Source organism: Brachyistius frenatus, unplaced genomic scaffold (genome assembly GCF_029030835.1).
Source record: "Brachyistius frenatus isolate BFR_SWC_R1_liver_20210118 unplaced genomic scaffold, ASM2903083v1 Contig_58, whole genome shotgun sequence".
Lineage (NCBI taxonomy): Eukaryota > Metazoa > Chordata > Actinopteri > Embiotocidae > Brachyistius > Brachyistius frenatus.
The window spans coordinates 12,573-26,441 of NW_027210657.1; the positions used below are offsets into that span (position 1 = coordinate 12,573).

Sequence of the window (13,869 nt, forward strand, 5' to 3'; positions counted from 1 at the left end):
CCACACCGTGGCAAAAAGTGGCGAGAGAGAGAGAGCGAGAGAGAGAGAGAGAGAGAGGGAAGCGACAGATGGACATGGAAAAGAGGCGTGGTGGGTGCGTGACACATACTTGGCCTCGTCGACCACCTCCACCTCTGCCTGAGCTGTGATCGGAGCGTTGGAATGAACGGCCAGCTGATCGTCTGGGTTCAGCTCCCCGTTGGTTGAACTGACCACCTGCGGCACAGACTGGCGTTACTTCAGATCACCCGACTGGTGTTTGTGTGTAGCAGTCCAACCCACAGTTTCATGGTAACACGATGGTCAGAGGTGAAGGAAAGAAACAAGCACTGCGGTGACAAGAAAGCTGCCCTGGTTAACGAGGAACACAGAAATGTTACTTTACCACATCACGGCAGTTTTAAAAGTTTCATTTTGAGGAAGCGGGCTTCCCAGCAGGAAAGAACAATGCAAGAAAATATCAAGTGGCTGCCACATTTGTATCAATAGCCAATCCATGTTGGTTTTACCAGCGTGCATCACCGTCTGTCAGCGGTCGTAACGACAGCTTGGAGTCAGTCCCAAATGAAGATGTCTAACGATATCAGTGAACTAGAGAGATGTGGTGCGCAGGGAATAATGCTTGCAAGTGACCACGCCTGACAACAAAAAGAAATGACTTCACCAGATGTGGTGATTCCATTTCAGGTGTATGTAGTGTAAATAAATACTTTTACTAAATATTTTTTTTACAAATATCTAAATGGTCTACAGTTGGTAAAAACATCATTTTCTGGCTTTTGAAATGTGCTTTGCAGCTTAAAGTATGTGCCAATTGTAAAAAAAACCAAAAAAAAACCAGACATTTAAAAATCAGAATGACAAAGATGGACAAACAACACCTTTAAAACGTGTTTAGATGACACATATAAAATCACAATACACAAAGAACAGTTAAAGATGGTTGTACCATTGACCCGTAGAGGACATGACAAAATGAAGGTAAAAATGTGTTTTTGTGTGCTGATGTGTAACCACACAGTTTAGTGGGAAAAACTATGGACATCTTTTTTTTTGGACATATTTGGGCAAGTAAACATTTGATCCTCTTTGATACAGTGCCTGCAGATAAAGCTGATATACTTGAACAACAACGCAAGGAAAATGAGCTTTTTCAATCAATAATTTTTCAAATATGAGCTAATCTAGTGTTTTTGCTACACGTTCGTCTGCAAACTGCAGTTTTGCTCCATAGCAAAGGCTTTTTCCTGCCATACCCCCCATGCTGGTCAGATTAGTGTCATCTCTTTCTGAGCTCTTTGCCTGAATTTGCTGGGGAAAACTGGCAGTCGTTTGAAATCTACACTAGATGATTTTTTTTTTTCTCTTTACAACAGACTGACTTATTTCAAACAATTTGGAAACCTTTTTAAATCCTTTGCCAGACCCACGACCTTTATTTGAAAGCCTCTTTAGATCTTGGCATAATGTCACCACACACTTCAACAGCAAAGAAAACCAGACACCAGAGGACAGCGGTATTAAATAAGACCGGTTCCTCCTGGCACTTCATAAGAAGGTTCTAATCATTGACAACTAATCTGGAACTCCTGATTCAAATTTTAATGCTTTGAATGGGTGATAAAAGTGAGAATGTAATTATTTTTTTCCATATGATTGATCTGTTTTTTTCTTTCTTTAAATAATAAATATGATAACACGTGCCATTTGTTTGAGGACATCACTTTGATCTGTAGACACCGTTTCAAAGAGGACGAAATTGTTGCTTGTCAAAAAAAAAAGCCAACAACGTCTATGGGATGTCCTTATTTTTTTCACATGACTGCATATGTACAAACATTTGAAAACCTCGGCCTAATCACCCAACTCACTGCCATTCACATTGAAAACGTGCAGAAAAAAAAAGAGATGCAATTGCCCTGATAAAAGGGAGTACACCGTTTTTGAAATGACTTTTCCACTTTCCTTAAAATGACTACAAATACCAGAAAACCATTCTGAAGGGTGTTTACTCTCAGCTGAACACTACATCTGCAGGAGCTGTTGATAAAAAGTCTTATAGCTCACCATCGTCTGTGTGCTCAACACAGATTCAACGCGCTTCAAAAAGCAGACAAGGTGATGTGAATAAAAAAAAAAAAAAAAAAAAAGAAGACATTTACATTCTTTATACTTCTATAATATTCTGTAACACAGTTACTGTAACAGAAATAAATATGTTGTGTTTGCATGAAGGGATAATAATCACTCCATGCAGAAATAAAACTATTTTGACTATCTTTTTTTGTGTGTGAATGAGTTAAGGCCATGGTGCTTATGGTGTTTTGTAAGCCAACAGTGTCACTGCTAAGCCTGCTAGCATTAGCTCTGCTCTATCCGTTGATCACATGGTCACCATATTGCACACAGCAGCAGTTTCTCTGACTTTACATAACTCATTCTGCATCTGGAGAGTGCCACATTTCTGCCCGGGGCAAACCAGGTCCTAATTCGATCACTTTCACAGGGGGGGGGGGGGGGGGAATACAAACTAAATACTTGGAGACTTTAAATTTTCCACTCTATTTCAACATGAATGGCATTTTGTAGAAAAGGCAGTGATTCACAGAATCATACACTTCACACCTATGCAAACAAAACTTTTTGAAGACGGGGACAATCTTTAGTGATGGAGAAGAGTCAGAATTACACCAGAATGTTCTTTTAAGCATAACAACCCTTAAATGACTTAAAAGCATGCACTCAGCTGGCTAAGCCAGGTCATCCTGCCATGCAAAAGGCTTCTTGATCTTGCAAGGAATGTCCAAGCGTCATGAGGAGAGAATTGGAAATATAAATGCCAAAACCAGGGCTGCTGTTTATAAAAGCTAAAATCACACTTTCACCATCTGGGGTGGGTGGCACCAGATGACATGCACATGGTAGAGCAGAAAAATAACATTTCCCAGCCAAGGGTAAAAGGGGTTGGGGAGGTCATATGGTTGTAGATCTGTCTCACACATGAGGCTAAAAGACTAAACAAATGTCCTTATCTGGTAAAAAAAAAAAAAAAAAAGAAGTCTGTTATCTACAATTAAATATTTATTAGTTATTAGAAAAGTCAATGACATTCAGGAAATATGAGCTATAATATAAAAATGGCAGGTTGACAGTGCAACTTTATCTCTTCTGCATGTTCTGGTTTAAAATATTAAAAATATTTTGAGTTGATCACTTGAATATTTTGAGTATGAGGCACCCGAGTATTATTAGATGCTTATTTTGAGATAAAACAAACATCTCTGCCTCAATTATGTATAAAACTAGTCTAATCAACTCAAAATGTATCTATAAAAAGGGCATTTCTCCATTAAATGTATTTTCTCTCTTTGCTTTGGAAGCCCCATTTAGGGGTTTGTTTATTTTAGATTGGATCCTATGAGACAGATCTGACTCCATGGAGATCGGGTGGGGGCTGTTGGTCGATCAGGTGAGGGGTGTATACCTGCACTGAGCCCCCGTGCCTGTCCGCTGCCAGGTGGGAGGTCAGATAGGAGGAGTTTGCTTGGCGTGTGGGTTGCACCTCCCATGCTCCTCGTCGATCTGACACTGCTGTCTGCTCGGGAGTCGGGGGGAGGGGGGAGGAGGGGGAAGGGGGTAGCACCGGTGATGTGAGGGGAGGTGGGATTGGGGGGTGCGATGGGAGAGGGAGGGGGGGAGGTGATGGAATAATTGTGTTAGGAAAGATGGGTATTTGGGTGTGCGAGGCAAGGTACCGTGCAAAGCAGCATGAGAAATGGAGAAAAAAAAAAAAAAAAGTGACAAAATAAAAGAGTGAATCAAAATCAAAGCAAGGCTTCAGCCAGAGAACTGAACTAGAAACTAATGAGCCTGAAGCCAAACGGAGGAAAAGCTCTTACATGTCAGACTTTGGCCTCAATCTCATTACGTTTCATTAACACATAAATTAAACCCAACATGCTGAAAAGTAACCTTTGCAAATTGTTTGCTTCTGATACAACAAACCATTTGTTTGAGAAGTTGTCTTCATACCAGCAATTAACACTAGCAATCAAAGCGGGTGTTTGCACGAGCAAAATGTAGATCACATTCAGCAGTGAACTTACTGAAAAAGTTACTAAACTCTTCAATTGGCAGAAATGTTTAATTATTTATATTCACCCAAACCTCAAATGGAGCAAAAAACATAACGCGAATCGGCACCATAGTTCTGAAACTTACTTTAAAGGCAACCGTGATCCCATGAAACACACTTGCACTTCCAACTTGAGACCATTTCCTAATAAAAAAAATCTCAGACATAATCCCTCCTTTACATTCTCTTAGTGTTTCTCATTTCAATGTAGTACAGTATGTGAATGATAATAAAGCATTATCTCAGTTATCTGAGGGCTGCTGTCGATCAGCAGAACTCATTACAAATTCTGGTCTGAAATACTTGACAACAGTCCAGACAAACAAAAAAAAAGCTAGACTGAAACAGTCATTTGCTCAAAACTAAATGGGGATAATTCAAAAACAGTGTTTTGCCTGCATTAGAATAACATGCATGTTAAAATGACTTTGCATGGTAATTATCCCTCTTACACATACTGTACAATATCAGAAATAATGAAGCCTGACTGAATAAACTGAGCTTCAGGCTGTAGTGCACCGTTTCCTTTGCTGTCACTGGAACAAAAGCCTGGCAAAAAGCTCACATCTCCTCACTGACAAAACAAAACCTGGCGTACCTGATTTCTGATTGGTGGGTGCTGTGAGGGTCGGTCTCTGTGAGGATGGCTCTCTCTCGTGACAGCAGATGCTCCAGAGTCTATGTGCACAGACCCCACCGGTGTGGGCTGAAGGCAACAACAATTAGTTCAACTCTCTGCAGTCAAGGAGCAATGAATTGAATCATACTTGTTTGCATGTGTTACTTACAATCTGCCTGCCAACCCAGTCGTAAGTGTAGTCAAAGGTGTATCCTTTCCTCTCAAACAGTTCAGTGAACAGAGTCCTCAAATATTCGTAGTCGGGCTTTTCAAAGAAGTCCAACCGTCTCACATATCGCAAGTAGGTGGCCATTTCCTCTGAATTAAAAACAAAATGAAAAAAGATGGTATAACCTTTCATGTAGAGAATTTAATTCTAATTATATGGTGGGATGACATTTCAGAGCATTTCATTTGGAAACTCTTAAAAAAAAAAAAAAAAAAAAAACGGCACTACCAATATCTATATTTGGAAGCTTTACGGCCTGGTTCATAGAACATCATGAGTATGTTATATACCTGGGAAGTTCTCACAGAGGACCTCGATGGGAGTGTTTCGTTTTGTGTCTCCAATCTTCTGGTATCGCTCTTTCAACGTGTCGGCCTGCCAGAGATCCAAAACAGAAGGAAATAAGAACCACATCTGATGTCTAATGAGAGTTAATCAGAATTATGCATTTATGTTATTAGTTTGTGTTAGACTGATTAAGAGTGAACCTTAAACCCTGACTGGACACTCTATTGGATAACAGACTGGCTAATTTTCATTTTACACTGATGTTTAAATGTAGCTTTATTTTCCTAATAGCTTACATTTTTCTCACTTTAATGCGAAACTGACTTTCAACACTCTCCGAAAATATTCATGATTTAATGTAAATAAAACAATGATACTGATGTAATTATTGTTTTGTGATTTTAAGGTTTCTTTGAGATGTTATTGTTTTGGTGATGAATGTGTTTCTTCAGTATATAAGATAAAACAAGATTTTTTTTTTTATAACACGTGCATGCACTCGGCCTACCTTTAGTCCTTGCCACGGTAGACTCCCACGAAGGAAGTACATGAACATGTGGCCTAACGCCTCCAGGTCATCTCGCCTGCTTTGTTCTATATGAACAGATTTGACAAGATTTCAATGAAAAACTTCAAAGAAGAAGAAGAAAAAAAGAAGAGACATTTTATAACACAGCTGACCTAATACAAAAACCAACCATGAAGTCTTTCCTACCTTTGCCTAAGTGTGTATTGATGGACATATATCGGGCGGTACCAGTCAGGCTCTTGTGCTCCCGGTACGGAATGTGTTTTTTGGTCTCGGGGTCGATGTATTCTTTGGCCAGGCCAAAGTCGATGATGTGGATGATGTGTTCCTTTTTATTCCCTTGTCGTCCAATGAGAAAATTTTCAGGCTTTACATCTCTATAGATGAGATTTTTAGAGTGCACATACTCCATTCGAGAAATCTGGTGAGGAAGAGTCAGCAAAGAGAAACCAATCATGTAGTTGATTCAGAAAAAAAATAAACAAAATGTACAATCTCAGACTCGGCCACAAAAGCAGCAAAGTGGGAGTCAAGAAAAAGAACATTTCTTCTGCACAAGTTTGCTGCTACGATATGTCCCGTCTTTTCAGAACCATTGTAATACTGTATTTCCTCAGAAATTGATTTCAGCGTTATTACCCATTAAAGGGCCACTGCACCTATTTTACACCATAAAATGAGCTTACTAGTCTTGTGGTTGTATCATGTCTCCTGTGGTTTTAGCTTGGAGACTATAGAAACCGTGTACTGCAGACTGGGGGATGTTTTATCACAGTGGCCCATTACTTTCAGACAGGAAAAGCCTGATTTCAAACCAGCAACCGAGATGCCACACCGTCCTGCTGGGACTTAAGATGACGAGCACGACCGACAAAGATCAAAAAGAATGATCTGTTTAACGACGAGAAGTTTTAACCAAAGTGCTCACAGCTAAAGATAAAACGTAATGATGTGAGCAGGAAGATCCTTTACTTGGGGCTGTTGGAGCTGGAGCAGGGGTACAAGCTCGCAGCACTAACAGTTCAATCCCTTATTTGTGCTAAAAAAATTTAAATGAAGCACAACATGATAAATGCAGAAGACCTGAGATGCAGTCTTAAGCAAATCTCCGTTCCGTAACACCCGGCTTACGCTGTGCCGTTTTGCGGGATTCTTTACAAATTTACAAGAGCACTGCAGATTTTGTGCTGACGAAATGAAATGTTAGAAAATTTGAGGCGCCTCAAATATATATATAGATTGCTAATTTGCAGACTCTGTAACAGGAGACTCTGCACTGGTAAACCACCTAACCACCTGCTGGATGTGCCTGCGGTCTGCAGGCAGCACTTTGGGTACATGCAGCCCAACAAACGATAGATTACTTCATTCACAAAAAACAATGAAAATGGCTATAAAGGGACAATTTATTCAAAATCAGTAATTTTGTGTGAGTCTTTCTGGCAGATGAAAAAAAAAAAAAAATCACTAAGATAATAAAAAATGCTTGTTGCCTTGATTTATCTCATTGAAAGACAGAACCAGGCCATTGTTTTAGACAGGTATGAATTTCTAATGTCTCATCTTAATTTTTACTAACAGTTTATGCCATTTGCTACAAATGGAAATAACCCGTCCTCCATCTTAGGCCTGAAAATTCCTCTTTGACCTTTAAAATAGTTTGACAATAAAACAACATCTTAACTCTCCCATTCACCCGTTAGCTATATCCATAGCTTTTCACCACATGTCTGTTTTTTTTTTTTTTTTTTTTTTGTCAACGGAGCAAACTGCATCTACTGAGAAACAGTGTGGTATGTTTAAATGCTCCAGAAACCCCCCCCCCAAAAAAAAAACAAAAACAAAACAAAAACAGGGCAGTACACTATCCTACAACTTTTTGTCCAAGTCACTCCTTCTATTTCACATTAAAACTTTAGGCAGTTCCTTGAGCAGGAAGTGTTGCAGCGCTGTTGCCTTACAACCACCCAGCACTGCATAAATAAAGTTGTAACAGAGAATAACATTACTGCTAAAAACTGTAAAATAAAACAAGAATAAAATATGTTGAATTCCCAGTGCGATCTATCAAAGCCGAGTAGCCATATTTTTGAACCATTTTCACTGACAGTTACATGAGCGTTTACAGTAATACGGAGTGCTGATTACCTGGCGATCATGTTTTTGAACCATTTTTGATAGCTGGATTGAACTGTGATGCTTTATGAAAAGCTAGATTTTATGTTCTATGTACTTCATCAGTGTGCTAAAGCTTTTGTATGTTTTACTTGGTTACAAGACAAATTTCTTCTTGGTCGAAATAAACTAAAAGCTGAAGAAATTCATCCACGCTAATCTTAAATATTAACATTTCATCAATCACAACAAGTGAATAGAAGATATTTTCAAGAAACGTCATGTGTCATAAAAGGCTCCAAACCCACCAGCTGAATCGCTATCATTAAGACGGTCTTCAGGGAAAATGTCCGGTCACAAAGGTCGAAGAGGTCTTCTAGACTCGGGCCGAGCAGCTCCAGAACCATGGCGTTGTATTTCCCACAGGGCCCAAAGTAAAACACCTGGGGCACACCTTCAGCTGAAACACAAGAAAAAAAGGAAATAAGACTTAGAACAGACAAAAAATAAAACAAAAAAAAAATCATATTTATCCATTTAATCCCAAACCTTTATCGTCTAACTATGTGTTTGGAAGCTCATCAAAGTTTTACAAACTGGTGGAAAGACCGAGATAGCTTGGGTGGCAGATATGTTTGTTATTTCTGTCTTCCTTGACTAATGGTATTTCTAAGTTGGGTCCAAGGTGAACCATGAGAGGCCTCCAAGTGGACAGATAGGAGGAGGAGGAGCACCAGAAGGTCACCGAGGACAAACAGCACAGAAAGCTGCTCGGTAAACATTAACCCTAAAGTAGACTACAAGACGGCGTCTGAAAATACAACTCTGTCACTCCCCTCCTGCAGGATGAAAACTAATCTTTTCTCTCGCTCTCATATCAAAACTGAATCATATCATTTCTGCTCCAGTCACTCTGATTGCTCCAAAATCCCGTCCGTCTGTCGTCTTTTACTTCTCGTCACAGTGGCGTTTAGTTTTTGGTGGTCAGTCTACTACAACTGTGGCTAATCACCTTAAACTCCTCTGTTCGGGTTGTCGTTCCTGCTCGTGATCTGGGAATTAAACCTCCTTGTAACGGTTTAACTTGGAGAAAGGTGAGAGAGCTTAATGCCTAAAATTGGAATATAAAGGGATGGCAGGCTGTGTAAATTTTTTTTTTTCAATTTCCTCCAGGAGTTTGTTATAAAAGAAAAGAAAAAAAAAAACCAGACTATTTTCACATTCATTGTTAATTAACAAAAACCTCATCATGGGGCATACACAGTTTGAAATTTGTTACGTGCTGCAAGATTTCAAGTTTTATACACATGCAACTATCATTCATTTTTAATTATTTGTAATTGCTGGCATTTGTGTTCTCTATTGTCGTCCTGACCACATCCTGAACTTTAGTTTCAAAGAACAGGAAATCAGGTCAAACTGTTAATTGCCTTCAGGGAAGCACGATACAAAGTTTGCCCTGCTTACCGCGAGTCAGAGTCCTATTAAAAAAGGTCCTCTCTAGAAACTTCAAAGAAAGACTCAATCATACAGACCTTGCTTTATCAAACCACTTAAGCTGTGCTCAGTCCTTGGAAATATATAATTGCAAAGAAGTTTAAAAAAAAAAAAAAGTAGGGACGTCTTGATTGCTTTTTCATGTCCCCGATCCAAAAACCAGGGCTGTAATACTGACTATCTCCAGATTCTGACATAAAAAAAATAAAAAAAATTGAGACAACATTGGTGCACTTACAGAAGCTCCCTTTGTGTTGTGTATTTGCTTATGTATGTGGTTTATTTTTACGTATATGCATGTGCATACATGTATGTTATTAATGTATATATAAGCTAGCCAAACTACTAAAGTGGCCCGAATATTTTTTCATTTAAAAACAAATTCCCAGGACGACTCGATTAATGACAACCTGCAAAACCATGACGGAGCCAATTGAGGAAGTCTCTGGTTGCTGAATAAAGGATTCAGCGAATGGGTGGGTTGCGTTACAGATGACGTCACGGCAGTTTCTATAGCGACAAGTGGTTTCGAGTAGAGTAGAGCAGAGCCAGTACCGGCAGTAGAAAGTTGTGGATGATTTAATTGTAAAATTGAGGACGATTTGTTTTGGTCATTTGGGTGGCGCGAATCAAACTGTTAACACAACTGTGACACAACTTACCAAGTTAACGTGATGAATGTGTGAGCTGAAGTATTTCCTATGTCTGCGTCTACGTACAAGTTTGAGGAAAGATTTCCCCCGCAGCAAACATAATACTGGACCGGCTACCAGCCCACACTATATATTGGTTGTAGACTCAGTTCATTCATGTTTTGTGTGGCATGAAGAAGGAAATGACTCTAAGAAATGACTCCCAACCTAATATTCTGCTTGAGGAATTCAACTAGAGACTGATAATAAAAAAGCTAAATAAAGATACTGATCCTGATGTAGTGCATTGACATATTTATACCGAATATGCTGCTGAATACATTCGACTTGCCAGCTGGGTAATGGGAAATACACTGCAGCATGAAAAGGTGGCATGAATGCTGTCAGCTAGCATATGGTCATGTAGGAGTCATGGTGTGCTCCCTCCTGTGCTTCTGGACACCATTATGGAGTTCTGTGGGTTGCTAATTGTACCATAGGAATGAGTGCCTTGAAGCCGCGGGAGCCTGTGGGAGGCCTACAAATGTGTCAGATTGGAGATGTGCTGTAAATAAGTGCATAAACAGTTGTTCGGCTGAGAACAAGGTTGGCTAAGCTTTTTCACTAGCAAAAGGAACAGCAGGGGATGGCAGAACCGCCGACGTCTACAGCTAAGTAGTCATCAGGAGAGACTGAATTGCTGCGTCCCGCACTGCAAAGTATACTCTTATTCAAACTTTGATGGAAGCTACCAATTTTGTAGGTACCACTTTTGAATTCTCTCATCCAATTTTCTTCAGCATAATTTGAGCAATGCCGGGGTGTAGTACCGACTTGGTCTGCAAGACATTTCATGCGAGTGAGGGAAATGCATGTGGCACAGACAAACCTCAGAGGTCGGTACTACAAAAAGGTTTTGCGTAGACTTTCACAGATGTATCACTTCTGTCAGACACGGAACGAAATGGCTTGAATACATTTTCCCATGCATTACTGTAATCTAATTGAGATGCTGGCTGCAGCCTGCTATAACAAAAATGGAGCGAGATGAATGTGATGAGTGTGTGATGAATGAGTATGGCTGGTTCTAGACCCGACTGATAGGAACCCGTCCAATTCCCCTTGTAAACTGAAATCATGTGACGAGACCACTCCTGAGCTTTGACGTTGTATCGTGTCCAGCTAGTAGTAGTTGTTCTATCAATTTATCAATCACTAGGACTAATTGTGCATTTAGGAAGCTGGGAAGTGGTGAAGTTTATATTTTTGAAACGTGTGACTATCGAGCTGGGAGCGTACACAAATAGGCAACGTGCCAGCCTCCACAAAACGTGCTCCGTTTCTGCTGTCAGAAAACAGAAAAGTGTCAAATAGCGCCGTCGGTATCCATGTAAACCAACACGGAGAGGAAATGGAGCTCAGGGGGTCAATATTATTTGCATACTACATTTCTATAATGTTTTGAAGTGCTGCCGTTTCTTAACAGTTCACACACCTAGAAAACTACGTAGGCTTTGACTAACCGTCCGGCTATTTTCAAAGCAAGTAGCCTACATTTCTTCCATCAAGTGACGTCCAACCTACTTCTCTGAAGTCTCAAAAACCTCCAATGTTGGGTGTTCAGGTGTTTTCTCCGACTTGGAGGTTTGACCTTTCCTGTTTCCCATTTGCTCTTAAACAATAAGAAGTGTTTTTTCCTCCCCTCAAAGTTATATCTGATTTATATTGTGGACCTATTTTATGTTGTAATTGTCTGTAATTATAGACCCTCCTCCCTCCCACACCAGGGCTGTGCTCAACACAAAAATCGTTGCAGAAAGATTTCTTAATACATGTCTGCAACATCAGGAGTGTTTTTTTTGTTTTTGTTTTCAAATAATGGAGGAAACTATCGTCTATCACAGAAATTAAGTCCGGATCACTGCGTGGTGCCTTTTCTGTGTGAAGGTTGCATGTTCTCCTCGTGCCTGCGTAGGTTTCCTCCCACAGTCCAAAGACATGTAGGTTAGATGAATTCGTGACTCTAAATTGACTGTAGGTGTGAGTGTGTTTCTCCAACAACGTGTGTGTGTGTGTGTGTGTGTGTGTGTGTGTGTGTGTGTGTGTGTGTGTGTGTGTGTGTGTGTGTGTGTGTGTGTGTGTGTGTGTGTGTGTGTGTGTGTGTGTGTGTGTGTGTGTGTGTGCACGTCAGTCCAGACTCCAGTCCCCCCACAACAGGACGACAGATGGATTTTTGCATTATGAATTTATAGGCAGTAAGCTTTACTGCAAACACTGTGCAATGGAAGTGGAAATGTAAAATAAGGAGGAACAGTTCTTGTTGGTTCAGCAGTGGCTCTACAGCCAACTCCTGCCTGACGTGATGTTTTGCGCACTGTGCTGATCCACTTTTGATTGGCTGCCTGCAAGACCGCTCCAGCTTGTGATTGGTGGCACAGCTCGTCCCCCAAATCAACATCAAGCTGGCCACTTTCAATTTCCGACTGACAAATTTGATGGCTTTCTTTAATTCCATGGCTGCTTTCCCTACACCTGTGCAAAAGACTGTCAATCTGCTCATTTTTTGGATTCTTCACTCAACTACTGAGCAATTTTGTTCAAGTCATTTACATTCTAAAAGTACAAAAAAATAAAAAAATTTTTAGAACCAGCTATTAGTTTATATTTTTACAAAAATTACTTTGAAATTAAATACTTATTCTTTTGAATTTTGATAACAGATGGAACAATTGCTGCCACCCACCATTTGACAAAGACCCAATTTCACTGCGTGAATATATGGGTGTGGTCACACTGCATTCAGTGCACCCTATTAGGATGAAATAAATCTATTTGAGGCACTCAGGTTAATTTTGAAACTACTGAAGCAGTTTAATTTTTTTTTTAAATGTAGGTGTTGTTCTTCAATTTCTCAATGTTTGCTAGCATTGCTACAACTGTGCACATCACAGTTTCATGTAGCATCATGTAGCATCATCTAGCTCAAACACGCTGCCATTGTCAGAAATACATTTAGAAACAAACGCTCAACTTCAAGGTTTCCAGATTATAATCAACGTAAAGACTGAAGCTGTGAGCAACATATGGGGCGGAGCCAAGCCAGCTGGGAGGTTAGTTTTTTAAAAACTTTAAAATGACAAATCAAGATTAGTAATTATATAGTGACTCTGGTGTTGAAACAAACATTATAAAGCATCCTTTTATGCAGAAAACCAGCGCTGTCCCTTTAACTAACATGTCTAGAACAAAAGGACTCTTTAATCTCTGAAATTCTATTAAAACCTGGTTTCTTTAATCCCTTGTTTTTTCACTCATACCAAACAGTGTAATAACAGAAGTTCACCCTTCAACAATGATTCATGATTTCACATTAGTGTGAGGAGACATACAGGAGAAGTCCTCTGGCCTTTCCTTTACATGTCTATAAGATCTATTGAGCTGTGTCACTAATGGAAAGGTTTTCTCCTTCGCAATGCAACGGTACCAGAGATGGTGTCTTGTTTCATGACGAGGTCTGCCTGCCGATACCTTGAACAGCCCAACAGTTTCCACTCACCCTTGAACAAACCCTCTTTCTCTTCAACAACCCTCTTGTCCTTGGAACAACACTACGTCATACTCTCACTATCTTGTTGGAACCAAAGCAGCAATGCAACTCTTGTTGTACTGACAAATATTTTCGCGCAGTAATTGGAAGGAGACGCTCAATTCTTAATTGAATCATCCTCATTAATATCCAGTGACAGTTGGTTATGCATCAGATAACAACACCTGACTGAGCATCTGAGTCAAACCACATTAATTCATAAAGACCCTGTCGCACAG

At 39.9% G+C, this 13,869-nt stretch overlaps 1 protein-coding gene across 4 annotated transcripts in view; it reads right to left on the reverse strand.

Moving 5' to 3' along the window:
• csnk1g1 (casein kinase 1, gamma 1) overlaps nt 1-13,869 on the reverse strand; it is a 32,484-nt gene that overhangs the window by 7,503 nt on the left and 11,112 nt on the right. For 2 of the 4 annotated variants that reach the window (XM_069705600.1, XM_069705599.1), the window contains exons 5-12: nt 8,224-8,375; nt 5,987-6,221; nt 5,780-5,865; nt 5,274-5,358; nt 4,924-5,072; nt 4,734-4,841; nt 3,485-3,595; nt 110-216 (exon numbers count right to left, since the gene is read on the reverse strand). In XM_069705600.1, the coding sequence (XP_069561701.1) occupies nt 110-216; nt 3,485-3,595; nt 4,734-4,841; nt 4,924-5,072; nt 5,274-5,358; nt 5,780-5,865; nt 5,987-6,221; nt 8,224-8,375 (1,033 nt within the window). The remainder of the gene's footprint in view (nt 1-109; nt 217-3,484; nt 3,596-4,733; nt 4,842-4,923; nt 5,073-5,273; nt 5,359-5,779; nt 5,866-5,986; nt 6,222-8,223; nt 8,376-13,869) is intronic. The other 2 variants (XM_069705602.1, XM_069705601.1) reach the window with 1 other exon arrangement.